Here is a 27,185-nt window from a genome sequence, read left to right as displayed (position 1 = left end):
ACGGAGGTGCTTCTCCCTGAAGAATGTGTCAATGGGCACAAATTTTTATCAGCTGATCTGGCTAGGGAAGCTTCTTCTCCTTTCACTGTTGAACTGCCTGGGAGAGGACACTGCACAGGAAAGTTTCAGCATCCTCTTATCTCCTGGGCAGCTGAGGCTTTTTATTTCTTTATGAAACTTTTATGATAAGTGCCCGATAATGGAGAGTCAATGTGACCAATCGCTGAGCCACTTTGAAACCACTGCGCCTAAAAGACAAACACAGGCGAGAGGCTGTGACAAAGCAGCTGTTTAGACAAGAGGTGGAAAATGGCACCGAAACGCACTGCTCCCATTGGAATCAGTGCAAAACACAGGGTGCCTTCTGCAGGAGCAGGATCAAATCCACTGGCTTTATATACGTGTGTGTACACAGGCACTCACAAAGAGAGAGAAAATCCCTGTGATAGGTTAGTGTTCCAAAGTGACACCTGCCAAGAAAGTCTACACCTGTGACCATTCAGAGGGGAATTTCTCCATGGGGTAGAAGAGAAGAAAGAGAAGCGAATGGAGGGACAAAAGAAGCTATTTCTCTTATCCATTAGCAAAAGGAGAGAGACGGGGAAGAGGGAAGGAATATAAAGAAGGAGGGTTAGATTGCAAGAGAGAGTGAGCAACAGATGCTGGAAAAGTTGGAGGGGGCAGATTCACTCAAGCTGCCACAGCGAGGTGCAAATTATACTTCTCTGGGCCAGCCTTGCCCCTGTGCCCTGGGAAGGCAGGTTGGGGTTTTCCACTGGGTGGAGGATGGCAGCTTAGGGTCTGTCTGCACTACATGCACTACAGCAGCACAGCGACAGAAGGGGTTTTCCCATTGCTGTCGTAAATCCACCCCAGGGGCATAGGCCATCTTAACGCTGTCTCTCAGGGTGGTGAATTGTTCACAGCCCTGAGCGAATGAGCTAGGACAACCCAAGTTTTAGATGTAGACCAGGCCTTAGTTTATGGCTGGGGCTCTATAGTAGCCTGTCATGCACAGGCTCTGAAGCACCTGGCACTGGCCACTGTTGGAAGACAGGATATTGGGCTACATGGACCATTGGTCTGACCCAGCATGGCTGTTCTTATGTTCAGGCCCCTGATCCAGCACATGCTCCAGCTGCCCAAGCCATGCTCCAACCCCAGCCAGCTGCTCACTGTGTGGGCTGCACTGGCTCCCACTCCTGCACCACCACCACTTCTCCCTCCATGGATTTTCCACTGCCAACAGCCTCTGCCATGGAAGCTGGGGGATGGCGGAATCCAACCCGGTATTGGAGAGGGAAGGAAGTGAGGCCAAGAAAGGACAAAGAAAAGGAATGACAAAAGCAAGAAAAAGTCCCAGCAAATCTCATTAGATCAGCGATGACATCCATATGCATCATGGTTGTTCATGATCATTATAACCCATTTGAGATGAAGGAGGGAAGTCAGGGGGAGCTGGCTCTGCCTCTGGTGGATTTAATGACTAGAGGGGTCAGAACACTTCCATTTTGCAGAGACTTATCAGTTCCCACGAGGTTTTTGTTGGCGGGGGGGGGGGGGGGAGATGGGGGGAGGAAGACTGTGCGCCCATGCATGCAGCCTGGTAGTTACGGTGATCTGGGATGAAAAACTCTGCTCTAAATCAGGCAGAGCAAGGACTTCATCCTGGATCTGATACACCCCAGGCCAGGTGAGTGAGTCACACAAACACACCTTCCCAAATCAAAAAGCTCCCAAAAAAACCAAAAAACCACCCCAGACATTTCATTTTTGCAGACACCAAAGGTTTTGGTTTCGTTCCAATGCAAAACTAAACCAAATCTCAAAACCTCAAAAGTTGCCATGGAACAGAACGTCCTCAAGCCATGCCCCTCTCCTGGCACTACTCCACCTGTCCCTGCCATCCCTGCCTCAGTTATTTTGGCTTTGAAATGTGCCAGATTGCACCACACATTACACCTATTTAAGAAGCAGTTCCCCAGGGAGAGCGCACCTTAATCACCCTCCCACTACAAGAGCTTTATCCACCCCAGTACACATGCTGCAGATTATTTAGCATCTTGCAGATTGCTGTCAGCTGGAGCTTGTTCTCTCTGTACTCTGGCGAGTTCCATTGTTAAGGTTTCTTGAGAGCTCTAACCGCTTAATGTACAGACTCACTGCATTGCCTGTGGTGGAGCAGTGACCATGGTAATACAATATGCAAAGCCTCACTGGAGCTGATCCTCATTACAATGGGCCCAGAATGCACAAACCCCCACTAAAATCTTTGGGGCAGATCCCCAGTTACTGTAAATCAGAGTAGTTCTACTTATTTAGATTTAAAATGATAGAGAGACTTCTCCAAGTCTCTTGGCACCCTAACATTGTTAATTATACAGTAATTACAATTAAATTCAATCTCGGCGACATTCAAATCATCTGTGCCAACTACCACCTTCAGCAACTAGGCTGCGGACCCTCAGCCTTCTCCAGAGACATTCTCAAGCAGGTGCATTTTGCAGCGTGCCTGGAAAAAAAACCACCAACTTTGGCCTATTTCAGACCAAGGTGGAGAGCAAATTCCAGAGTCCTCCCTGCCAGATGTTCCCTCTCCCTTATATCAAGAGGATCCAGCGCAAGTGCCCTAGCTGACTGTAGCTGTGGCCGCATGGCACAGGGAGAAAGCCGATACCAGGTCATAGGACCTTACGCTCCACCTGGAGACCAATGAGTGCACTTAAATCAATGGAGCAACACCAGTTTACACCAGCTGAGGATCAGACCCTTTGATCCCTGTTGTAATTGGCTAGACTTCAGCATAATTCCATGATGGATGAATCTGGCTCATTACAACAAGCAGCGGAGGGTCTGGATGCGGGGTTGGGGTGGTTAAAGCTGCCAAGCACCTGCTCCTCCTTTTGGCTTCCATTAGAATTGCAGATGACTAGCCCCGCTGAAAATCAGGCACTTATTATACAGGGGCTGCTTTTTGTAGTCTAAATAGCTCAATTATCTAATTGTAAAGAGAAAAAAAATCAGAACTACCTGCTCCGTATGACAGGATCGTATCCTCCTGCTTAAGGCCATATGAACAAGGAACCCTCCACACTTAAAGGATCACAATTCTAGCAGCAGGGAGCAGGTAAAACAAACATCAGACCCTAAATCCCCCAAACAAACCAAGGTCTTTTCAGATGGTGAAGGAAAATACCCCTCGGGGTTGGCCTCTGCACCGGAGTCTGTGTTCCACAGACTCAGCCCAGAGGGTGCGGGGCAACAGTGACACTAAGTCACCCTTGTGCTCTCTCTATCAGGGGTGGCGCTATGCAGGCTGGTGCAGCAGCTAGTGTACAGCAGAGCAGCCCAGAGATGCTCAATTCTATTTCATGGCAACCCTTATATGCTGGCGAAGAATGTGTCTTTGGCTATGCCAGGATACCTGTCAGAAAGAGCCACCTGGGAATGCCCCAGACATACAGTCTGATCCACCACCCACTGAAGTCAGTGGAAAGACTCCCACGGCCTGAAGGAGGCACACTGGGGGTTTTCCCCATGAGGCATAAGGCCAGCAGAATACCCCGACACTGCCCTCCCTTTCAGATCCCAGGGTAGGGGTACCCTAAGCATGTGGCTAGAGCTATCCTGGGCTGCTGCAATAGCCTTGGAGTAGTTTTAACTTATCCCAGAGACTGGAACGTTCTCCAGCTGCCTCCTGAATCCAAGGGGGTGCAGACTAAAAAGGCAGCAGTGAGCTCCCTTTCTTTCTTGCCCTGAGTTCAGCTTAGCAGCCCCTCAGAATCAGAGCCCTTCTCTCCTGCCCAGTCCCTCCATTCATCTAGCCCTGGCCGCCTCTCTGCCACTCCACACAACCTGATCATTGTTAACGCCAGAGCTTTCTCCTCTGCGCCTCTCGGCATCTGCACTAACCTTCCTGCATCTCTCAACCCCAGAGCAAAGCACACCTTCCCTCCCGGGGCTCTTATATCGGTGTAACAGCCTCGGCTACTAATGCCTATTTAACTCGGTAGCTGTATCACCTAGGTCTCTGGTGGGGCCAGAGGAGGCCCTGCAGAATGAAGCTGTGCTGCACGAACTGCAGAGCCCGTTACCGAGGGCAGGAGCGCCTTACGCCTTGTCTACCCTACACAGTTTTGTCAACCAAAGTCAGTTTTTGTCTGAAATGCTCCTCCTGTCGATGCAACTCCCCTGCTATGCCAACATAATAAAAGCACCTCAACGAGAGGCGCAGGGCTTATGTTGGTGTAGTTAGGGTGAGTTCTTCACATTAGCTGTTGGCTGGAGCCATGAAATTCACAAGAAAGCCGACTCCCAGGCTGCTGCCTGGTCTCTGCTCCAAGGCGGGCTGCCACCCGGGCTCCCCAGTCAGAGCCCTGGTGCCCTTGGGGTCCTGACTCCCTGCTGGGAGCACAGCAGCTGACTGGACTCCCAGTGCGGATCTCCCCACCAAAGGCAAGCAACCCCGCGCTGCTTCCCCTCCACTCCTAGTCCGGAGCGCGGAGGGGAGAAGCCTGCGGGGCAGCTGGGCTCCTGGTGGGGAGGTGCATGGAGCTGGGAGCCCTGGCTCTCAGTCCTCAGGCTGCCCCTCGTCAATCAGTGGAAGTGCTCCTGGTAAGGGCGCACACCTCCGACGGAAGGAGGGTAACGGGGACATCGGCCACTGCAGTAATTAATATGGTGGCTGTAAGTCAACCTAGCATAGGTCGACTTATCTTTGTAGTGTAGACAGAGCCTTAGTTTGTATCTGGATTGTTGCACCATAATTCACACTTGCTGAAAGGGTGAGTTATCTCGCACTGTGTGTGTGCAGAAGGGGAGTGGAGGTAGGTTTCAGTATAACGTCTAAATCAAGGAGATGGCCACAACTGTTCTACTAAATCCTTGTGTAACACTCTAACCACCTCCTGAATGATCTGTGGGCAAAAATACAACAGGCAGCAGTTTCCAAGGTCTCAACAGCTAAGAAAAAAGGAATGCGGCATCTGAGTCCTGCTGAGCAGGAGTCACGCTTGGCCATAGGTCCTGCTGGGACCTATGTGAAGTAAGATATTAGGGAGCTGCCTACGCACATCCATGTGCCCACAACAGCTCTTAGTGGGAGGGAAGAGCCAATCAAGAGACCAACTGAAGTGGGTGAGAGGAGACCCAGATGTGAGAAGAACTAGAGACGAGACAATACAGTCAATGGCATTTTGGCTGGTGGGCTGCATTTGTGTAGGGTCCCTGGATGGTGGAGGACTATAGGGTTGAGTCAGGTTACAAGTACCAGAACAGATGATCCTCCTCTTTCCTGCCTTGCGTCTCTTGCCCCCTTACCCACGCTCTTTAAAAAAAAAAACGGGCGGGGGGGGGGAAGAGATGACAGTTTTCTGGCTCTGAGCTGTAGAATCTCTTTACACCTCTCCCCAGACACTGCCTGTTTTCTAGTTCAATTATTGCTGACAGAGTCCTTTAAATTATGATGCAGGATCCTGTGTGGCCTAATCCACTTAACTCAACCCCAGCTGATTAAATTGGATGCCATATGGTGGGAAAGAGCTGATGTAATCCCACACAGAGGGGGAGTCTCTTGCCTCATTACCCGGAGCGCAGCGTGGACGCCTCTCTCCAGGTTTCTCTGTGCTGGGGGTGCCTTCCTTGCCAACCAGATCGGGCTGGACGGGAGGAGATTTGCAACATGTCTATGATTGGCAAAAATACATGATCTGGGGAGGGATGGGGGAGTGGAAAATGCGGTTAACCACAACCCAAGCAGCTGAAGGAGAAGCAATTCTCTCCAGCCCAGCTGGAGTCTAATATACCATTCCTCCGTCTCTGTCAGGCATTCGGTCCCCTGAGAGCACTTTGGAAATTGGGGGCTGTTCCGTGGCTAAAGGAAGGTGAAGGTCGTCTATGTACCAGTAGTTGTGCTGATATACTGATTACAGTCATTCCAATGATTGCAGCCCTCAGACCTGGTCACTCTGATAGTCATTAAAAGGTCAGATCTCAGACTAACCCCCACAGGACAGTCCATGGCAGGAGAGCAGATTCACAGGGAAAAGGGAGAAGGATGTGATTGCCAGCCAATCAGTACAGGACAAAATCCAGAGAGCTAGCCCTGTCTATAATTTGAGGTCTCTCAGCACAACCAGCCAAGGTGCATTGCCATTTGCCACATTCACTCAAACACTCTTCCCACATAGGCTCCATTATGTCTACAGAAAAAATCAGAAAGTGCCAGAACTAATTAGTAACAATAAAATAATACCTTGCATAATCAGTGGAGCATCATTCCTCTGAAGATCCCCTATCAAGTGGTAGATATAATCCCCATTTTGCAGATGGGGAATCTGAGAGGTTAAGTGACTTTCCCTAAGTCATATGGCAAGTCAGTGGCAGAGGTGGGAATACAACCCAGGAGTCCTGACTCCCAGGCCATATCTTCACTACAAAATTACATCAACCTAACTTACATGGGCACACTGCCACTGCAGTTATTAAATCGCTTGTGTATGCGCACGCTTAGCTCCTTGAGTTGGCAGTGCGCGTCCCTCACCAGGAGCGCTGGTATTGATTGTATTGTCAGGGTGGGGCATTGTGGGATGGCTCCAGAAAGCCGGCAACAGTCAACGTAAGCAACGCAGTGTCTACACTGACACAGCGTCAACTTAATTACATTGACCGTGACTCTATGCCACTCAGGGTGGGTGTTACTAAATCGGCGTAGAGAGGCACTTACATTGATGGGAGCCAAGTTTAAGTACAGAAAGTTCCACAACGCATGGCAGCTTACATTGACCTAACCACATAGCGTGGACCAGACTTCCACCCCCTGCTCTAACAATTAAATATCACTGCCTTCTAATCGACTGCCAAGTCAAATTAACCTCTGGAAGAAGCTGCAAATGCTTTAGGCCACAGCATAGCTATCTTGAAATTCATCCTACATTTGGTTATTTAGGGGCCAGAGTGGGTGTTGTAATGTACTGGGGAAATATTAGCGTATTGGGCCCAGTTTCTCATATTCACAGCAGGATTGCCAAGCCCAAGCATTCTAAAATCAGGAGCCAGGCCCCTTCAAAAAAAATCATGAGACTTTAATAATAATAAACTGTGAAGTTCATCTTATTTCCTTTCTGATTCTGGAGCCTGTAGGGTCTACATTTTCAAGGTTTTCTCTTCAACCACGAGGGTTAGCAATTCCCTTTTTTAAAAAGGAAAGCTGAGAGTCTCACATAATCACATGACTCCAGGAGCTGGGGCTTTAAGAAAAACCACCAATTATTGTGAGACTCACAGAAATATTGTGAGAGTTGGCAACACTGCGTTACCAGGCTGAAAGGCAAAGAAGGTTGTTTTTATTTACCAAGGGGAGGCTGCGGGGGCAGGGGGAAGAACAGCGAGCATGTGAGTGACCTGGAGACATTGCAGAGTTACTAGCCCTATTTGGGGAACTGCAGATGCCAGTGAGTAAATTCACTGCCCTGATTGTAGCATATTAGACGCAGCTCTGCCAGCACAAGGTCTAAATCCCATGGAAGCTGGACACAGTTCCATAAGAGCTAATCACAGGTAAGGCATTTGGAACAGGAACTCGCTAATTCCATTGTGAAAGCTGAGGCCTAAGAGCAGGAGGGGACGTGGGGGGAGAGCTAGAGGGGCTCTGGTCTCTCCCTCCTACCATGGTAACAGACTCCAGCAGTGAGCACCCAGAGGGACTGCTCATTAAAGCGCCCTGACAGCAAGCAGAGAGGGTGGGATTCAATTAGCACCTCAGCGCCAGCACTATCCCCTCTGCATCCCGCCAGGGAGGGATAATTGGGACAGCTACCCCTGCTGCTCTCCTGGACTAGGAGAGAGAGGCTCTCTTGGAAAGACAGGCAGACTCAGGAGCTAGCCAAGTGTCTGAATCACATGCCTGGAGGATGAAGAACTTGGGAACCAGTTAAGTGGCCAAATGCCAATTTGCCCTCCAGGCAGCCACTCCACACCGCCGCCTCCGATGCCCATAGACAGACGTATGATGCCATGACAGCCAGTGACAGAGCCAGCTGTGTGGAGGCTGATGGAAGAGACCGCGCGGTCTCCCCCAGGCTGCAGGCAGCTTTTATTACTCATGTCACACTATTCGTGGGCAACGGATGCTGGGGGAGGGCTAGCCACTCCCTTAAGTGGAGAAAAAAATATCTACTGAGGATTCTCCCCCTCTCTCCCCCGCCAAGGACTTCCAGGTACTTTACACACTACGGGTTCAACCCTAAGAGGTGCTGAGCACCCCAACTCTCATTGACCTCAACAGAGAGAGTGGAAGGCACTCAACATCTTGTGAGTTCAGCCCTTACGGGCTCCTTCCACCATCCTGAGCCCTGCTACAGTCATCCTATTAGGGCACAAAGAGGCCATCTAGCTGGCTTAAATAGCCAAATGGGGAGTCCCTTGATGTATGGGGGCTCCAGGAGTGGCATAAAACCTGTATAGCTGGCAGGACACAACTCAACCCCCTTGCATCAGGGTGAGGAGACATGGCCAGAGTCTCCTGTGCTCCAGTTCTCCCCAGCTGTTAGACAGACCCCTTAGGGCCACTGCAGGTAGGATGTAGTTTAGAACAGCCTCAAGGTTGCCCTATCTTACATCAGGAGCTGAGCTGGCCCCTTTGCAATTGGGTGAAGCAGAAGATTGAGCACTGATTGAGGACTCTAGGCCTGGCCCCTGTATACATAGAGCCCCCCTGAAATGCAGCCAACATTTGGAAAATGGAGAACAGCAGACAACCAACCAACAGTGCATGGCACCACGGTGAGGGGAGCAAAATCATGGTCTCAGGAGGGAACCAGGCAAACCACAACTATTACCAATGGTGCCATAGCGTCCAGGCAGAGAAGACAAGAACTTGGTTTTCAAGGTCTTGTCTGAACAACCCACACCTCAGCAGCTCTACCCAGTTGCCCTGCTGGTATTCAGACCTATGGTTCCAGGGAGCCCCAGTCTCAGCAATTTGTCCCTTTTACTTTTCAGACCTGCACTTGGCAGCCGAACTGGGGAAGACGTTGCTGGAGCGTAATAAAGAGCTGGAGGATTCGCTGCAACAGATGTACGCAACCAATGAGGAGCAAGTGCAGGAGATAGAGGTACAGATACTGCCTAAGCCCAGGATAACGCCCTGCTGCTGCTGTCATCTGAGGGGCTTAGCTGTGAGAAAGCGGGGGACATTTTAGCCGCCTCATTGCAGCCAATGGGAGCTGCTAGGCTGTTAAGAGAGTGAAGGGATGTGCTGAGGGGGGAGGGGAGTTAAAGCCACATATGGAAGGGACTGAACCAGTGGTGGATTAAGTCCTAATAGAGCAGATCAGCCAGTCTGGGCTCCACACTCAGAGGGTCCCTCTGCCCTCCCAATTGGGAGCCTCTGTTTTGGTTGGCTCTAGGTTGTGTTCAGCCTTATTCTGTCCCTAAACCGGACCCCAAACCGACTTCTGTTCAGTGCCTGCCTGCCTGATTCCAGTTATCAGTGACCGTGTTTAGTAGCTATCTGAGCATGGAGCCCCATGGTTCTACGCACTGCACTAATGCAGAATAAGAGACTGTCCCTGCCCCAAAGACAAGACAGATGCAGGGTGGGGGAAAGGGAGAGGACACACAAGAGTGAACAATGCAATGGCTGCAAATCTCACGTTGTGGGAAAATAAATGAATAGATTCCACAGTGCCTCACCCCACCCCCACAGGCAGAGGAAGCATTTTAACAGCAGCACATCACTGTTCTTTGGCCAGCAGGGGTCATTGCAGACACTCAGAGAATAGCGTTTGGGAGGCTGGGGAAGAGTGAGGATAACGTGGTTCCTTTAGGCAGATGAACCAAAAGCATGAACTTCCCTGGAAGTCAGTGGACAGTGAGGGATCTCAGTATCTTGCACGATCAAGTCCCTTGATGACACAGTGAAAAGGGAGGTGGTTCGGGGATGGGCTTTGTGCACAAACACAGGTCTTGGATTGCCTCACATTTCACGGACTCCTGAATTTTTTTGCAGTACCTCACGAAACAGCTGGAGATGTTGCGCCAGATGAACGAACAGCACGCTAAGGTCTATGAGCAGCTGGACCTCACAGCACGGGACCTGGAGCTGGCTAATCAGAAGCTTGTGCTGGAGAGCAAGACATCGCAGCAGAAGATACAATGGTAACGTTCCCCACTGCTTGTGCTGGATTCCTTAGGTCAGCGATCTGGTTGGTAGCCAGGGGACCAGGGTGTGGTAAGGTGCTTTGCCTTGTAGGGCAGGTGACTGGCAGTCCTGAACAAGAACAGATGAGTGTTTGGAAAACACCTTAAGTTCCCCATTCCCTGAACTACAGGCGCAGAGGCTCTAAAGGAGAATAATGCCCACCAGTCAGTACTAGGATACTAGTTCCACCTCTAGAGCAGCCCAGACTAGGTTATTCCCTGCCAGCTAACACCAGTTTATCAATAACATTTTCCCTTCCAAAAGGAGACCCTGACCAAAGTCAGTCCTTGGGAGCACCAGATTGTTACACTGTGTCTTGTACAACACCACGTCTTTTAAAAATGGCTACACATGCAGAAAGCTTTAGTGTCACCGCTCTACTTACTGTTTTATAAATTGAACTCACAACTGGTGTAGAAACCATCCCTGGCCAGTCTCTGCCTTTTATTTCTATGGGAGAAAGAGAAGAAGGAATAAACTCGCCATCATTCTACTTTCATCTTTTAAATGCTGAGATATCCTAGGATTGAGCAAATTCCCAGGAGGTTATTGTTCTAGCCAATTGATTCAAGAATAGAATCCCAAATGATTGCACTCGTCTGCCACCTCCTCCTCCTCCACCTGCCCCCTCCATACATAGGCACCCCACATCTAAATCAAGAGAGAAAACACTCGGGCAGAATTCGTCACAGTTAGAAGTGCACCCAAAATTTCCCCCGTCTAGGACTTTGGTCTATGCAAGGAATGCAGGATCTGCCCTCAGAGGAGTGCACTCTTCCCCTACAGCGAGGGGGGATTGTTAAACAAGACCTTCGGCAGATGGGCACCTAAACTTCCTTGTTGCCTCGCCTCACTTCTCTTTCTCTCTGACCCTGGCAGCCTGACAGAGACCATCGAGGGGCTGCAGAACCAAGTGGAGGAGCTGCAGAAGCAGGTGGAGGAACTGCGGAGCTTAGAGCAGCTGCGCATACGGCGGGAGAAAAGGGAGCGGCGCCGAACCATTCATACCTTCCCCTGCCTCAAGGAGCTGTGCTTGAGCCCCAGGTATCACCATGAAGCCAGGAGAGGGAAAGGCAGGTGCGGAGACTATGGGAATATCAGCAAGGTCCTGGGAATTAGCAGATACTCCTTTGCCTTAATTACCCTGGACTGTATGTGGAGCGCGTTTCCCATTAGAACTGGCATTTCTGCTGAGAGGGGAAGGGGAAAACCAGCAGCACGAGATGGGGGCAGGTTTTATTCCTATCTACCCCAGTCCATTAGAGTAGCACAAGTCAGGGAACACTGGATATGACTCTAAAAAAAGGGATAGTAACACAGGATTTGCCATTTACCATCAGTTAAGCATCTCATCTCTGCAACTGAGCCCAAAACGTGATGCTTGAGAGGAAGGCGAGCCCCACCCCCAGGCAATGCACACAGTTGTACAGTTCTGTAGTTGGTAGGGTTCCTTCCTGGTCATTATATTAGCTGGTGCCATGCTGCACCGGGGGAAGGAAAGGAAGTGCCCAGCCCAAGTGGCACTGCCTGGAGTGGTTCCACCTTTCTCATGCACGCTGCTTCCTGAGTGCTATAGAGAAACACACGTTAGGCAGCAGGGCTGGATCTACATCCAAAAAGCTGGAGCCAGTTTTCCCCCACGATGATCCTCCCACCACTGTCTAGTGCACGGAGGGGGTGGGGGGGGTGGGGGCAAAGCCTTACCCCGACAGGCTCCCTGGTGAGGCAGCTGACACAGCCAGCACCTCCCTATCAACTGCACCCAGACAGATGACATAGAGGAGTATGAAATCTTGCATCCTCTCCTTCTGCAGCAGCTACAATAGAGCAGCCATGGGTTTTGCACGCATGTTACTGCTATTTATTTATTTGTATTGTAGTAGCACCCAGGAGCCCAATCATGAACCAGGCCCCTATTGTGCTAGATGCTGTACAAACACATATGTTATTATTGTTCATCCCACCCTGTCTAAAATCCAGCCAGGGTAGTAATTCATTGACCTCCTGGGGACATTTCTTGCTCAGCTTCCTACGTGATGGAATCTTCTCTAAACAGAGAATCGATAAACCTGCTATCCTATAGGAAAGCATTGCACTGCCAGGGGATACAAAATGCACGGCATTCTACTGGAGCAATGAAGGGGATGTTACAAGGGCATAATCTCCCTCTAGGCAAAGTCTACTCAATATCCATGTGGTTGTTTTCCCACCATGCCCCTGTAGTACTTTACCCAAATTGCCTCACTGCACAGTTTGGCTTTTAAATTTGCATTTGGGGTTTGCAGGTCACTCTGACCTACAGTAATTAGGAAATCTGTTCAATACGCCCCATCACCATCCAAGCCCTAGAGGGGAAGAGATGGTATTTTATCCTTTCCAATCTGTTCTAACTCGAGGGTTTATTGGGGTGGAGAAGGAAAATAGATTTCCTGACCGCTATGGGGGAGACTATTTCATGTGGTTTCCATGATACAGAAGCACTGGAAGAGGGGTTACTCCAGCAAGAATCTTTTTCCATTACCCTCATTTTATAAACCTCCTCCTCCTCTTTCTGGAGAGCTGGCACTTCCTGGACACAGAACAGCACAATCAAGTTTTGTTTGTTTGTTTTTCAGGGAGGGGTTAAGCTCAGAGGCTGCAACACACATTCCACAATTTTACTACTTTGTTGTTTTAGGCACCACAGTTTTTCAGGGCAGGTTCTCCCACTTTTGTCCTCCCTTGGTGGGCAAAGCCAAATGCCTGAAGACCAGAGATTCCCACGGCAGTAGCTTACAATGTTAGCCTTTAGCACAGGGGGAAGGGGAGATGGGTGGGAGGTTCCTAGTGCACTACATTTGTGTAGACTTTATTCCCGTTATTGCCAATTCTTCCTCTGCCTCCAATCCTAGGTGCCACCATTGTCTTCATTTCAAACAGAGGGGGTGGGAATGGACTAAGACCCTTCCCTGCTGACTAGACCAGTGATGTTCAATCACTACCAGAGAGTGGGAGGTGGGCAAATACTCCTAACGCAAAATGACTAGCATTTCGCTTATGTCCTCTTCCTTCTCCAGGATAGAAAGTTGATGCAACGAATCCCTACCAGCCCAGGGAGGAAAAATCTCAAGCCCTGTATTTTCAGCCCAAGTTGGTAGTGCCTTGAAGATATTATTACGAAATGGCTGTGAGGGGGCTTGTGGAAAATGAATTTGGCGGCTGTCACTCACGTTGCCAAAAGTGAAGGCCTTATCTGCATGAGAAAGTTGCACTGGTTTAACTAATGGAGTGATTTAGTTTAACCGGCGCAAGGGTCAGAATCAGTCTCAAAGCCAGTTTAAGTTAAATTGGGATGACTCTCATATAGACAAGGTCCAAGCATCCAAGTCACAAAAGTGCAGCCCCAATTGGCAATCCTGTCAGAAATCTTCATGATCCATAGTCAGTCACTGAGGGTGAACAGTCCTCTCACCTCTACCAATGGTTCTCCAGGACAAAGTGGAGGGGTGGGGGGCAGAATGGGGAAGCTAACACAGCCACTGCCTGCGCTATACCTAGTCTGTATATAGGGGGACAAGTTCCATCTCCAGTGCTCTTGGGCAGGTGGCATTTCGCCAGATCCTTTGCAAAGTAACACAGTTAGAAGGGAGAACTGCCAGCTGCTGAATCCATCATACAGGTTTCCATGTGAAGGGAAAAAATAAAGCAGCCTGGGTAGGACACTGGAGTGGGAGTCAGAAGTTCTGGGTTCTGTTCCCATCTCTACAACTGACCTGTATGTGACCTTGCGCAAGTCACTTCCTTTCTGTGTCTCTCATTTCCCCTCCCACTCTTTTGTCTCTCATATAATTAGACTGTAAACTCCCTGGGGCAGGGGCTGGCTTTCATGTTTATGTACCATACCTGGCACAACGGAGACCCAGTCTTGGTTGTGGCCTCTAGGCATAACAGTAATACAAATAATAACAAAGCACCCACAAGCCAAATCTCATTTGGTTACACCAGTGTGTATCCAGGGTAGCTCCCTCCATGGACTTCAGTGAAATGACTGGGGTAACTGAGAGGAGAATTTGGCTCCAGTATCCTTAAGGGACCATTATTTTGTCAATAACTCACTACAATCTCCCTCTGCCACAGGTATGAAGATGCATTCCAGGTCCACAGCTCTTCAATGGAGCTCAACCAAAACCCTATGGAGAGGGAGAATGAGCGTCTCCAGGCCATGGTGAATTCCCTTAGGTCCCAAGTCAACCAGGAGAAGCAGCGGAAGGAAAGGGTGGAGCGTGAATACACTGCCGTCATCCAGGAGTACTCAGACCTCGAGCAACGGGTGTGCGAGATGGAGAGCTGCAAACTGCGCATCAAGGAGTTGGAGGCTGAGCTCCTGGAGCTACAGCAGATGAAACAAGTCAAGAAGTATCTTCTTAGCAGAGAAGACAACCTGTCTGAAGCACTTCTGGAGCCATTAAACAATGCCCCTGAAGCAGATTACATCGACCTCTCAGAGGAAGACGGGAGTAAAACTCACAGTGCATCCATGACAGCGTCCCCAAATCACCCCGTCCGGAAAAGCTGCAGTGACACCGCCCTCAATGCCATCGTGGCCAAGGACGCTGTGAGCCGGCATGAAGGCAACTACACACTGCACGCCAACAATGTGCGCAAGCGGGGCATGTCAATCCTGAGGGAGGTGGACGAGCAGTACCACGCCCTGCTGGAGAAGTACGAAGAGCTCCTTAGCAAATGTCGGCAGCACAAGGACAGCGTGCGCCACACTGGAGTCCAGACCTCCCGTCCTATCTCTCGTGACAGCTCCTTCAGGGACTTCCGGGGAGAGGGTCACGAGCTGGAAGAGCGGAAGACAATAGAGAAGAGCCTTAGCAAACACGTGGAGGCTGTGGACAAGCGGCTGGAGCAGAGTCAGCCAGAATACAAGGCCCTTTTCAAGGAGATCTTCTCACGCATCCAGAAGACGAAAGCCGACATCAATGCCACCAAGGTGAAAAACAAGTCTAGCAAATGAATCCCACCGCCATGGTATTTCTTTTGCTCCCACATGCAACCTCAGCAACCAGCTCTTCTCTTTTGCTCCAGGAAATATTGAGCAGCTTTGCTGCCTGGAAGCCTCTCACTTTGTTTTCTTGTATAGGAAGGGGGCCTACATGGCTCAAGGGCAAGAAAGTGCCATGAAGACTCAAGTCACTTTTGTAAGTTAGTGCTCCAAGTGAACCCAGCTGCCAGGGTTTCTGAACCTGCTGGAAAAGCTGTATATTGTAGTTCTAGATTGTTTCAGAAACTTTACAATGAATTCCTGCATGTATTGCTAAAGCAGCCAGAAATCACAAACACCGGAAACCAACCAACTACCCACCCTTTCAGCTTCTCTTCCAGCTACTGTGTTTGATTATCTGCAGGCAAAAGCTTGGATCTCCTGCAGTGTCCTGGAATGGCATGGGTGCAGTGTTACAAAAAAGCCATCAGAACTTCCAGAGACTGCTTCAAAACACTCAGCCCTTCTCTCTCTCTTTGGTTTACTGCAAAGGACCCACAGTTGTACCTGATACACTTTAGTTTGACCTTTCTGTTCCACAAAGGGCCGTATGTTCTTCCTATTTAAGCCATTCTCTTATCAGCCAGGTTTTTCAGAGATTTACAATGCAAACTCATTGCAACTGGAAAAACTTGAAGAGAAATGTAGAACTGGTTACTGTTATGTCTTCATCAGCCTCCCCGGATGAGTCAGTCTTAGGACTTTAAGCATATAGGATATCTTTCTTTTACACTCTAGGTGAATCACAGTCTGGTTGAATTCATCTAATGGTTGAAACTGATGACCAGGGCTTTCCCAGAAGCCAAACAAGAAGTACTGTTACTGGTTCAGAGAGATACCCCTCATCTCTAGGTTTGGGTATTGGTCCTCTGTGCCTTGCTATTCAAGAGATCACCATTGCCCCTCCTAGCAAGCTCTTAAAATATGACTTGTCTGGTTTGCAAAGACAGATTAGCAGTGACTCACCCGTGGAGGGATAACAACAAAGCACCACATTCTTAAAGTGTTAAGAGCAGTGATTACCAACAACAGTATTTATCACACTGTCCCCAGACCTTCACTGTTAATATTCCTGACTGAGCTGACAGAGAGTTTTCTGCTGACAATAATCCAACGTGGCTGAGCTGCCTTTTCCAAAGGTTGTCACCTGCCATGGAGTTTTAAATATTCCAAATTAATTTGCCAGCATCAGAATCTCTCTACTCTCTTCACAGGCCTCCCCAATCTCAGGAATCACCAGTATCCGTTTCTCAGAAACCAAGAGTGGGCCTTGTTTGGTCAGACATTTGTATGTGGCATCTTGCAGAGCTCATGAATATATGCAGATAAACAGCATTTCACTAGAGCTTCAGATACAGATCCAGAGCACTCAGCTGTAGGGGAGGATCCTGACAGTTGGTATAAGTTACTGACGTTATAAATTACTGAACAGTATTCAACATGCACTTAAGGAAACTTTGGGCTGGACTCTGATTTCATTTACACCAGCTTAAATCCCAAAGTCTGTTTTTCTGGAGTTACACTGGTATAAATGAGATCAGAATCTGTCTTTTGGTTATTTTTTAGCATAATGTATCTAATTTTCTCCCCCCCCCCCCATTGTCTTATTCTCCAATTCAGGACCTGACCCCGTGAGAAGCCAACCGCCCTCCGCTCCCACTGAAATTAGTGAGGATTGAGGGTGCTCAGCACTTTGCAGGATCAGTCCCTCTGTCCTTTCTTTTCAAAAAGCTGCCTTCATGGCAGTTTGCAAAGGTGCAACCTCCAAACCATCACCACTGCTGCCTCTTAGATTGGCCTGCCAGAGGGGCCCAGTTCTGCAAATACCCTCCCCCTTCCTGCCCAATGCCAAAAGCTTCTCTCTTGCACCCTTGACATTTTCAGATGGCCAGTGGCCCCAAACTCAGAAGTATTAGGAGCCATACACATGATTGTGGCTACCAGTCTGGTAACCGTATGGAGAACCTTCATGCCTTATTTATTTATAATGGAAAGCAATTGTTTAAAAAAAAAAAAAAGTAAGCGTTAAGTAGATTTTTTCAGAGAATTCACCATGCTCTTTGTTGCCACTGTCATGATACTTGGTGTGTTGATTATTAATGTTCCTTTACCTAAATCTTTATACTAGGGGACTTTTGAACCTTTGTCTGTTCTAAAGTCATCTGTTTGTTGCATCAGTGTGAAGGGGATCACTATCACTTTCAAACACTGTAAACTATGAACCAGCATCTCAGTTTAAGTGTACATCAGATAAATATATTTAAAAATGCTTTATTCTCTTCCTAAATAAAAAGAAACCCGGGTATTCTGAAAGCTGAAACTTTCTTTGTGGCTGTTTCTGATTCCAAGAATATCAGGTAGTGCTGTTTCTTTGATTTCTGGCATGATGTAGGGCAAGAAAATGCTTTAGGCTCCTTAGGAGAAGTCGGAGAGAATGCAGCAGAGTGAATATACAGCTACAGTTATTTATAGAACATACATTTCATGTATTTGGGTTATCATCACCAACCACATCATGAAAATGCACCGCCTTACCAATTACCACAGTCCGTTAACTTGCAAAATTCTGAATACGCAACTCAAAGGCAGATTTTTTTTTTTAATTTAAAAACAGGATCCAGAAAAACTATTCATGCAAGTGACAAGGTATTAACACTTGGCTTAACAAAGGAACAGCTGCAATATATCAGCTGCTTGTACAGAAAAGTGCTGAGAGCATCCTTTCTGCATCCAAAAATATTAGTGGCCGTACACACAGAGAGACTTGTGATTCACAGTCAGTTCGGGGAGGGAGTAAGTTTGTTTGTTTTAAATGAGGGTTCCAGTGAACTGCATCCCTACGAAAAGGACAAAATAAGCATTTTTGCACTTCGACAGAATCTTGTATTCAAGGGTCTCAAAGTGCTTTACAAATATTAATTAAGCATCCCAACACTATTAAGAGGTAGGTCAAGAAGCTATAATGATCGTTTTACCCACCATGGAAATGTAGACAGCTGTCTAATGGAAGGTGACATCTGTGTAACACCACACAGAAACACCCTTAAACAGTTTAGGACAGGAAGTGAATAACAAACTGTACCCAGTTGCAATTGCAGGGGAAATTTAGAGCAGCAAGATCAGAATTTGGCCAGAAAACCTAGGTTCATCAGAATAGGCGTGTGAGAATCTTTAATGACCACAAGTGGTCTAAAACTCAGTTTTACTTTGTGTTTGAAAGACAGCACTTACACCCAGCCCAGCTCCATCGGCACCACTCTGGGGCAATGAGTTGGTTCCAATTCAAGTCCCAAATCAGAAAAGCCTCCGCAATCAGGAATAGGAATGGATTTCCTTAAGCAAAGCTTAATTGCTTTCCAGAACTGAGACATCAGAGAGAAGAATGCCATCTACAGAGTCACCTGCAACATTTCTTGTAGCACCTATGGTTTCTATGGAAGTTTCCCATCCAAGTATGGACCTGGCCCAGCCCAACTGGCTTGTGAAATCTGCTAGGATCACTGTGCAAGGTGTGAACACATGCTTAGGCGCATCACCCCACCATCACAAATTATGAGATGGTTTCGTACAGCCCCTGCTCCACAATAACATATGTCACCAGATGGAATGAACCTGCTTTAAAAACAAGCCCCAACATTGGTGATTTTAATTCTCCATGCTTCATTAAGCCTTAAAAGCCTGGTTCTGTTTGAGTGACATCAAAGTCAAGTCTTATCCAAACCACCTCTACATGCACATCTCTCATCCATACCCTTCCCCTAAACAAGAGAAAGGTGAAAGGGTGCTGGTTGTAACCCAATATCCTCTCTGCTTCACACAGGATTCTTGTGGCAGGGCTCTCAACTGACAGAAGGTGGAAAAAGAGGAAAGGTCTCTTCATTCAAAGTTTGGGTTCAGTTGGGTCATTTCAGTCACCTTCGTTCTGATGTCCTCTTGGCATGTACAGCCAGTGAGACAATAATGCGGACAGGTTTAACAACAGTTGGCAAAGTGAATCCTCCTGCTACAACTATTTCTTCTCCATCCCTTCGGCTACAAATCATAAAACATTTACCTGCTTGTTGCTTGAAATTAAGGTCACCAGATGGCATGACTTGGCTCTGATGACTGACTTTTTTTTTTTAAAGCATTCAAATATCAGAGCAGAAGTCCCCAGGGTCTCCATTCCCAAACAATGTGCGTTGCCATGGTACTACACAGATCAGATTAAAACGCAGTGCCCTCCATGGCCCATCAGCACTGCTTAGTGTCAGACGTAGCAGGACATAAAACATTTAACTCCTTTCCCAAGATGCTGAGCATGCTGCCTCGGCAGCGACTACCAGAGATCCAAGCTCAGATCCCTGTAACGCAGCACCTACACATGCAGAGTAGCCTCCCGCCACAGCCATTTTGACTTCTTATCTCTAATACCATTTGTACTCCTGCCAAAACGTAAGAGGCTCTGGCAGTACTGTCCCCACTTTGCCCATTACCCTACTGCCAGAAGCAGTGACTCCTGCCTGTCTCTGTCAAGTAATAAAGTTCCTATTTCAAGGGAAATGGAGGGTGCTCAGCACTTTGCATAAGGCTCTTAGAATCTCACAGGACTAGGCCTTATCTCTGGTCTATTGGAGAAGTCCAGGTGCCCAGAAAACACTTCATTATTACTATATGTAATCATTAAAGAGGGGGTGGAGACAGATAACTACTTGTGATATGCACCCTCTCATTCTTACAAAAAGAAAATACTCTGGGATTTTATAGGGATTGGCCCAGATACTGTAGTAACGTTAGCATATGCTGTTGGGACTGGGGGGGTATTATGTAAAATACCAATGTTACCAACTCTCACGATTTTATGCAAGTCTTAATATACTTGATGTTTTTGTTAAGGCCCTAGGGCCTGGAGTCATGGAAATACATCAGAATCTCAGCTTTCATTTTTTAAAAAGTTTCTAGCCATCATGATTGCAAAGAAAAGCTTGAACACATGAACCCTAACCATGCAAAAGCCAGAATGCAAATAAAGAATTCCAAATGCTTTTAACTTCAATCTCATTATTTTTAAATCAATCTTATGATTTGAGAGGGGGAGAAGAGTACTCATGATTTTTGAACACTTGGGATTGCCAAAACAGAAATACAGGGCTAGGTAACATCTGCACACAAAGCCAAGACATTAGCGCACCCCACAATATGCAACATTATCAGAGCCACACAGCACCACCATGTGTCACTCCACTGCCCAAAGGAAATTAGGGAACATTATCTGGCCTGTGTTAAACAGTCATCCTAGATCAGTGGCTCTCAAACTTTTGTACTGGTGACCCCCATTCACACAGCAAGCCTCTGAGTGGAACCCCCACCCTATAAATTAAAAACTCTTTTTTTATATATTTAACACTATTATAAATGCTGGAGAAGCAGAGTTTGGCACTCTGGGATGGAGGTTGGCAGCTCATGACCCCTCATGTAATAAGCTCACAACTCCCTGAGGGGTCCTGACCCCCAGTTTGATGACCCCTGACCCAGATCATCACAAGGATCCCTTCTAGCCTTGGAATCTAGGACACCTCTGCTTGACCATGCAACCCCACCGCCATTCCACATCCCTCCCAACAATTCCAGTGGTTAAAGCAGGATGGGTCCTGTCCCCAGGAGGGTGGGAGGCCATGTCTGCCCCTGGGGAGAGGGAGGTTGCAGCAGGGTTGAGTCCTGCCCCCAAGGAGTGGGGAGCAAGGGTGGTTGCAGAGCAAGGCTGCCTGCACTCACCCCTCTGTGGTGGCTCCTACCCCAGGTCCAGGGCCCGGCTGGACCTGCGCGTGTCGCAAGCTGGTCCTGGGGCACGGTGTTGCTCAGTTTTGACCCAGCCTCCCCGACTAGGGGTGGGAGAGAGGGCAGGACACAGCTGGGCCAAATTTGAGCGAGTGACGCTGCAACCCCCTGTGTGGGGGCAGGTGGGGAGGCGTGGGGCAGGGGCTTGGTTATTGGTGGGGGGGGTCAGAGCGGGACAGCCCCACGCAACCAGGCCTCTTGGGAGTGCTGGGCCCACGCCACGTCATCCTGCAGGAGCCACGCGGCGTGGGCGCCCCTGGTGTCCGCAGCCCCGCCTGCACTCACAGCAGCACGGGCCGGGGGAACTTGCCCCGGAACCCCCGCAGCGCAGTCGCTGTTTCCCGCCCAGGCGGCGGACACCTAAGGCGGTGCACGCAGAGGACCCAAGATGGCGGCGCGCGTGTTGCGGGGCCTTTGCTGGGCGAGGCCGGTGCTACTCCCCGCCCGGACCCTCCGAGGCATCCTACACCGAGCCGCCGCCGGCGCCGCCCCCAGCTCCGAGTTCCGGAGCGAATACGCCCTGGACAGGCTCTATCCGGAGCAGAACAGAAGCGACGCGGCGGAGGGGACCCAAGTGCGTGGGGAGGGGACAAGGCAGAACGTCGAGGCAGGGGCGTGGCTTGAGTGCAGTGGGTGGGACCTGATAGAAGTGGGCGGGGCCAGAAGGACGGGCAGACTGCACTGGGCGGGGCCTGATAGTAATAAAAGATCATGGGCGTGGCTTGAGTGCAATGGGGGAGCCTAGGGGCAGCAAATAATAGCTGATGGCAAGTTATGTGCATCTGTTGTTGCCTCTTGTTTCATTCAAAAGAAACCCCCCTGTAGTGGCTATGTCATGCCTGTGGGGTGGTTTCAGAATCCTCCCTGTGGTCCATTGCCCCATGACATTAACCTGTGCTAGAGAAACAGCCTTGCAACACAGCCTCATGTGATGTCTCTTGGCCGTAGAAGTTACTTTGAGGACCTGTTTCTGTCCTGGGTGCTGGGCTTTACAGGGAGCAGAACCTCAACACAAAAACCAGGAGACTCCAAGGGTATGTCTTCAGCGCTTTGACATGGCACCAGCTGTAAAAAACCCACCTCCACGAGAAGAGTAGCTACCAGCGCTGGGAGCACTGTCTGCACTGCCACTTTACAGCGCTGAAACTTGCAGCCCTCAGGGGGGTGTTTTTTCACACCCCCGAGCAAGAAAGTTGCAGTGCTGTAAAGCGGTAATGTAGACGAGGCCTAAGATAAAAAGAGTAACAGCATCCTTGGTTGTGATGTCTGTCATGGCAGAGATGTCAATCTCCCGTGGGAAGTTGAAAACCGCCAAGTGACATGTAGTGTAATTATGGAAAAAGGGAGAGCAGTAAGGGGGTAAGGTAAGGCTGTACTAGGACAACATGTATGGAATGTCTGGATGGCATATTACAAATGCCTAAAATAGACAATAAAAACAGCTTGTGTGAAAAGAGCCTGTAGAGCAGGATTGTATAAGACAACACATGAGCTAATCTGTTTACAAGGGAAAGAGGAAAATACCCAACATGGACACCACAGGTGAAAGGTGCAAAAATGAGAATTATAAACCAGGCCACTGCAGCAACCCACTCTCAGATGCATACACCAGATAAAAGAATGGTTCTAGTCCATGATATAAAACTGATTACAGGGATGTTTTCACAAGGCAATTTTGAACACGTCATTTTCTGAAAGATAGAGAGAGTAGTTATGTAGCAATAGCTTCTGTAATTATTTTTTCTTCTAAACTGCTCTGGAGACTGACTTTGTTGCAAAAATGCCTTCTGTAGCATCAAATGGCAGTTGCTTCATTGTGTGTGTGTGTATTTTATAGGATGGGACAAGACAAACCTCTCCTGATATTCCTATGGGTAAGTCTAGCATACAAGACAAATGCCTTTTCTTTGTCCAAGTTGCTTTCAGTGGGGTTTTATTGCCAGTAAATCAATCAAAATAATCTAAAGGATTTCAGTTACCTGCACAGAAACAACAAAAAGCAAAGTAGTAAGTCATTAGCAAAGTATTAATTTCTACAGCTTCCATTAGCATTGCAATGTTACCCATAAACATAAGGAATTGATCATAGAATAAGTTTTGTGTACAAGATGTGTTGATGACTGAAAGAAGAGGGTGGAGGAACCTGACGAGAAACTGAATTAATCCTGAATTTGTTTTGTACACTCTAAGAGCTGGAAGAGAGTCTAGATGATGATTATGATATTTGATGATAGAAAATGGGATAGGTGGAAGAAATGTAATGCAGAAGGGCAATTAAAATTTAGAATGACTTGGATAAGGCAGTTCAGTATTTAATATAAAGCAACGAGACTGAAAATCTTGCCTATAATGGTTAAAGCCTTTCTGAACCTGAGCAAGAAAAGTATTTTGGTGGGGCGGGATAAGGTGGAATTTTTTAACTCTCGTTTTGGGGATTAAGGCAGTAAAGTACTGGTCCAAAACCCACTCCACTAGTAGTCATTCCACTGACTTCAGCAGGGTTTGGATCAGGCCCTGATTAGATAATCTGTAAGCATGTTTCCTTGTAACAAAACGGTGGGTTTATACATAGAAATATTAAATACCTCAGAGGATCGTATTTGTTGTAGCTACCTTTCCATTTGAGGAGCTGTCTTAACTCTACCAGAGATAGTCAATATGGATTCTGAGTTGGCCATCTCAACTTTCAGCTTGCATTCTCTCCCCCATCCCCACATCATTTAAGTGGGTCTCAACCAGGGGTATGCATACCCTTGGGGGTGCGCAGAGGTCTTCCAGGGGTACATCAACTCATCTAGATATTTGCCTAGTTTTACAACAAGCTAGATAAAAAGGGCTAGTGAAGTCAGTACAAACTAAAATTTCATACGGACAATGATTTGTTTATACTGCTCTATATATTATACACTGAAATGTAAGTACAAGATTTATATTCCAATTGATTTATTTTATAATTATATAGTAAAAATGAGACAGTCAGCAATTTTCCAGTAGTAGTGTGCTGTGATGCTTGTATTTTTATGTCTGATTTTATAAGCAAGTAGTTTAAATGAGGTGAAACTGGACGCAAGACAAATCAGACTCTTGCAAGGGGACAGTAGCTTGGAAAGGTTCAGAGACACTGATTTAGATCATTTCTTTTCTCTGTTTCTTACTGTGTGATTAGTTGTAGATCTGGCTGTGGGATTAAGTACTTCTGCGTTCTTGTCTTCTTAGATTGTCTGTCCATATCCTATTGCCGGAGCAGTGGACCCGGAGGCCAGAATGTTAATAAAGGTACAAAAAATATTCTGTGGATTTAAAAATATATAGACTGTACAACAACTTGAAAACTTGGATTGCTAATGCTTTTTAAATATCCTAATCAAATTTGAGATTGGCCTTCTGATTGTTGCTCATTTTTCATTATAGTTAAGACATTCAAAGGGACATTTAAGCCTGCCAAACTTAACCCAAAATTTGTGTTGTAAAAAGAAGTCATCGCAAAACTTAAGACCAGGAGAAATGTTTAATAATTTTATTTTTATTCCAATAGAAATAATTTTGTTTAAACAAAAACAGGTCTCTGCAGTGTTTGCAACTTGAATTGTGCAACACTGCAATGCATGAGAACCTGAAAGTGAAACTAACTAGTCTGTTTTCATGTTACAAGCTGAGAAACATGCAAAAAGTAATCAGAATTTTTAAAACCAGATAAAAAAAAACACACCAACTTCCAGTTAACTAAGGTATTACTAACAACTTATGGTGGGAAACTTTTTTTAAAAAGGTAAATATCAGGATAAAAAAATATTTTTAAAATAAGTATTAAGTGATTTAGTCTTTGTAATTGGAAGTAGCAGTTAGATTCTATTTGATAATGCCCTGGTGATCAGATAGTATGATTAGGTCCATATAAACAGCTAGGTAGAGTTTTTCTTTAACCGTGGCACCAAGAAGAGCAGAAAAAGGATGTAAAAAGAAGAAACTGCTGTAATCCTGCTGCGCATTCAAATTAGAATAATCATGGCAATCTAATCACCAGCTGCTTTTGAATGTGAATTGCATGAGATGAATTAAACATTCCCTTCTTTCTTTCACTCACAGTGAATAGTAAGGCAGAAGTTAGATTCCATTTGGCATCAGCTGATTGGATTGCAGAAGATGTGAGGCAGAAAATAGCAGTGATGGTAACTGTCAACCTTTTCCTTCCCCTTCCCGTGATCAGACCTTCAAACCCCCAAGGGGGTTTTCTGTGGTTACGAATTTATAACAGTTAGCTCAGACCTAGGACGTATGCATAGGTTAGCCTTTCCTTTATACAGTGGTTTGAGCATTGGCCTGCTAAACCCAGGGTTGTGAGTTCAGTCCTTGAGGGGGCCATTTAGGGAATTGGGGTAAAAATCTGTCTGGGGATTGGTCCTGCTTTGAGCAGGGAGTTGGACTAGATGACCTCCTGAGGTCCCTTCCAACCCTGATATTCTGTCATCTTCAGAGACCATGCATAGGTAATGCGTCAGATTATGGTTCTCTCCTCAGGGCTCAGCTTCAAAATGTTGGGTCCAGAGGTTGGAATTTGCATTCCTCTCTGCACCATTATTTCCTAGGAAACCCACTTAACTATGACCCAAAAGTTCCTTCTTGTCTGGCACATTGTTTAAAATAGTCCTTTGAAGCTCATAACACTTCCTGGGTCTTATGTTGGCCACATCTGCCCCCTAAAGAAGTTATAATGCCACAATAATACATACATTTTGTATTTATAATACAATGGATTTCAAAGCTATTTAAACTTAATTCAATAGATTTCCCAAAGGTTTTGTGGAAAATTGCCATATCTGTCACAGCTTCTATGCCAGGAAATGATACGTTTGTAACAGTGTTCATGGTCAAATATTTTACCTCTTTTCCTCCCCAGCACAAGAATAAAATAAATAAATCTGGCGAGCTGATCATAAACTCTGAAGTGAGTCGCTACCAAATGAAGAATCTGGCAGACTGCTTGGAAAAAATCAGAAACATGATTAAGGAGGCCACTCAGAAATCCAGTGTGGTATCAAAGGAGAATTCCCAGCTCCTCATAGCCAGGTATCAAACAAAAACAGGGCTCCACTTCAACTAGATTTGGATTATCCAGACAGAATCCAGTTACACAATCCAATTGGAATTTGCAGGTGGTTTAAAGATAGCCAGCCCTGCCCAGGGATGGCTACCGTGATGCTAGGAGGGACTGTAGCAGAGCTGCAACAGGGAGCCAATGGATCAGGCAGGGCTGCTCTAGCTACACCATTCAAAGTAACTTGCACTGTTGTATCACTTCTGGACCTGGAGTGTTTTAATGCAACTTTATTCTGTGCTAGCCACTGTAATAATTTTTTTTATACCTGATCAGACCTCTGGTCCATCAAATCTGGTATCCACATTCTACAAGTGACTAGAGCAATGGTTCTCAACCTATTTACCATTGCGGCAGGCCACCCATGCAGCTTTCTATGTGTTATATGGGCCACATCCACACAGTATATATACTATTTGTATAGCACTGAGGATGTCAGTGGGCAGCAGCTGTGTGCTGACTGGGCCACAAGCAGCCCACAGGTTCAGAACCACTGCTCTAAAGGAAGGTGAAAGATCCCTATGGCCAACTGTGTAATGTTGTTTTGGGGTGAGAAGGGCTGGAATTCCTTCCTGGCCTCTGTGATGATCAACTTACACTCCGAGACATGAGATTTTTCTACTCCTACCCTAGCATGAATAATTCATTATAGTTCAGCAATTTACTTAGATTACAACATCCAAAGGGCAGGGATTGTCTCCCTGCATGCATGGACAGCACCTAGTAACGTGTGTGTGTTATCATAAGACAAGTGTGGAATAACTGTTGTTTTTAAATGTTTCTAGGGCTAGGCTGTTTAAGGCACTTTTTCTCTGTTCTTAGGGTGCAAAAAATGAATCGTGAACGACTGCGACAGAAAAAAATTCATTCAACTGTAAAACAAAGCAGGAGGGTAGACTTTGATTGAAGACAACAAAAAATTGCCTGGATATCCTATTTTTAAACACATTGGCCTGGAAACTGAAGAGGATACTCAAATTATAAACTGTCTTTAAAAAAGTCTTTGCTTAAAACATGTACAAATAAAATGTAATTTAACAGCT

The 27,185-nt window shown here is 47.1% G+C and overlaps 2 protein-coding genes and 1 long non-coding RNA gene across 4 annotated transcripts in view; 2 read left to right on the top strand and 1 right to left on the bottom strand.

Moving 5' to 3' along the window:
* The window catches only part of CDR2L (cerebellar degeneration related protein 2 like), a 26,983-nt gene extending 10,029 nt beyond the window's left edge, over nucleotides 1–16,954 (top strand). The window contains exons 2-5 of one of the 2 annotated variants that reach the window (XM_044981882.1): nucleotides 9,001–9,113; nucleotides 10,010–10,158; nucleotides 11,081–11,245; nucleotides 14,318–16,954. In XM_044981882.1, coding sequence (XP_044837817.1) covers nucleotides 9,001–9,113; nucleotides 10,010–10,158; nucleotides 11,081–11,245; nucleotides 14,318–15,203 — 1,313 coding nt within the window. In that variant the 3' untranslated portion in view covers nucleotides 15,204–16,954. Of the gene's footprint in view, nucleotides 1–9,000; nucleotides 9,114–10,009; nucleotides 10,159–11,080; nucleotides 11,279–14,317 lie in introns of both variants that reach the window. The other variant, XM_044981881.1, reaches the window with a different exon arrangement.
* Nucleotides 9,794–21,448, bottom strand: LOC123345190. The gene is made up of 3 exons (XR_006572746.1): nucleotides 20,985–21,448; nucleotides 10,587–10,651; nucleotides 9,794–10,270 (listed from the first exon to the last, which is right to left on the bottom strand). It is a non-coding gene; the product is annotated as an uncharacterized LOC123345190 (long non-coding RNA).
* MRPL58 (mitochondrial ribosomal protein L58) lies at nucleotides 21,404–27,185 on the top strand. Its single transcript, XM_044981883.1, has 6 exons — nucleotides 21,404–21,621; nucleotides 22,885–22,921; nucleotides 24,264–24,323; nucleotides 25,134–25,216; nucleotides 25,945–26,114; nucleotides 26,965–27,185. Exons 1-6 carry the CDS (start codon nucleotides 21,436–21,438, stop codon nucleotides 27,047–27,049), a joined length of 621 nt encoding a protein of 206 aa, XP_044837818.1. The 5' UTR covers nucleotides 21,404–21,435; the 3' UTR covers nucleotides 27,050–27,185.

This window comes from Mauremys mutica, chromosome 12 (genome assembly GCF_020497125.1).
Source record: "Mauremys mutica isolate MM-2020 ecotype Southern chromosome 12, ASM2049712v1, whole genome shotgun sequence".
Taxonomy (NCBI): Eukaryota; Metazoa; Chordata; order Testudines; family Geoemydidae; genus Mauremys; species Mauremys mutica.
This window is presented reverse-complemented; position numbering and strand designations above follow the sequence as displayed.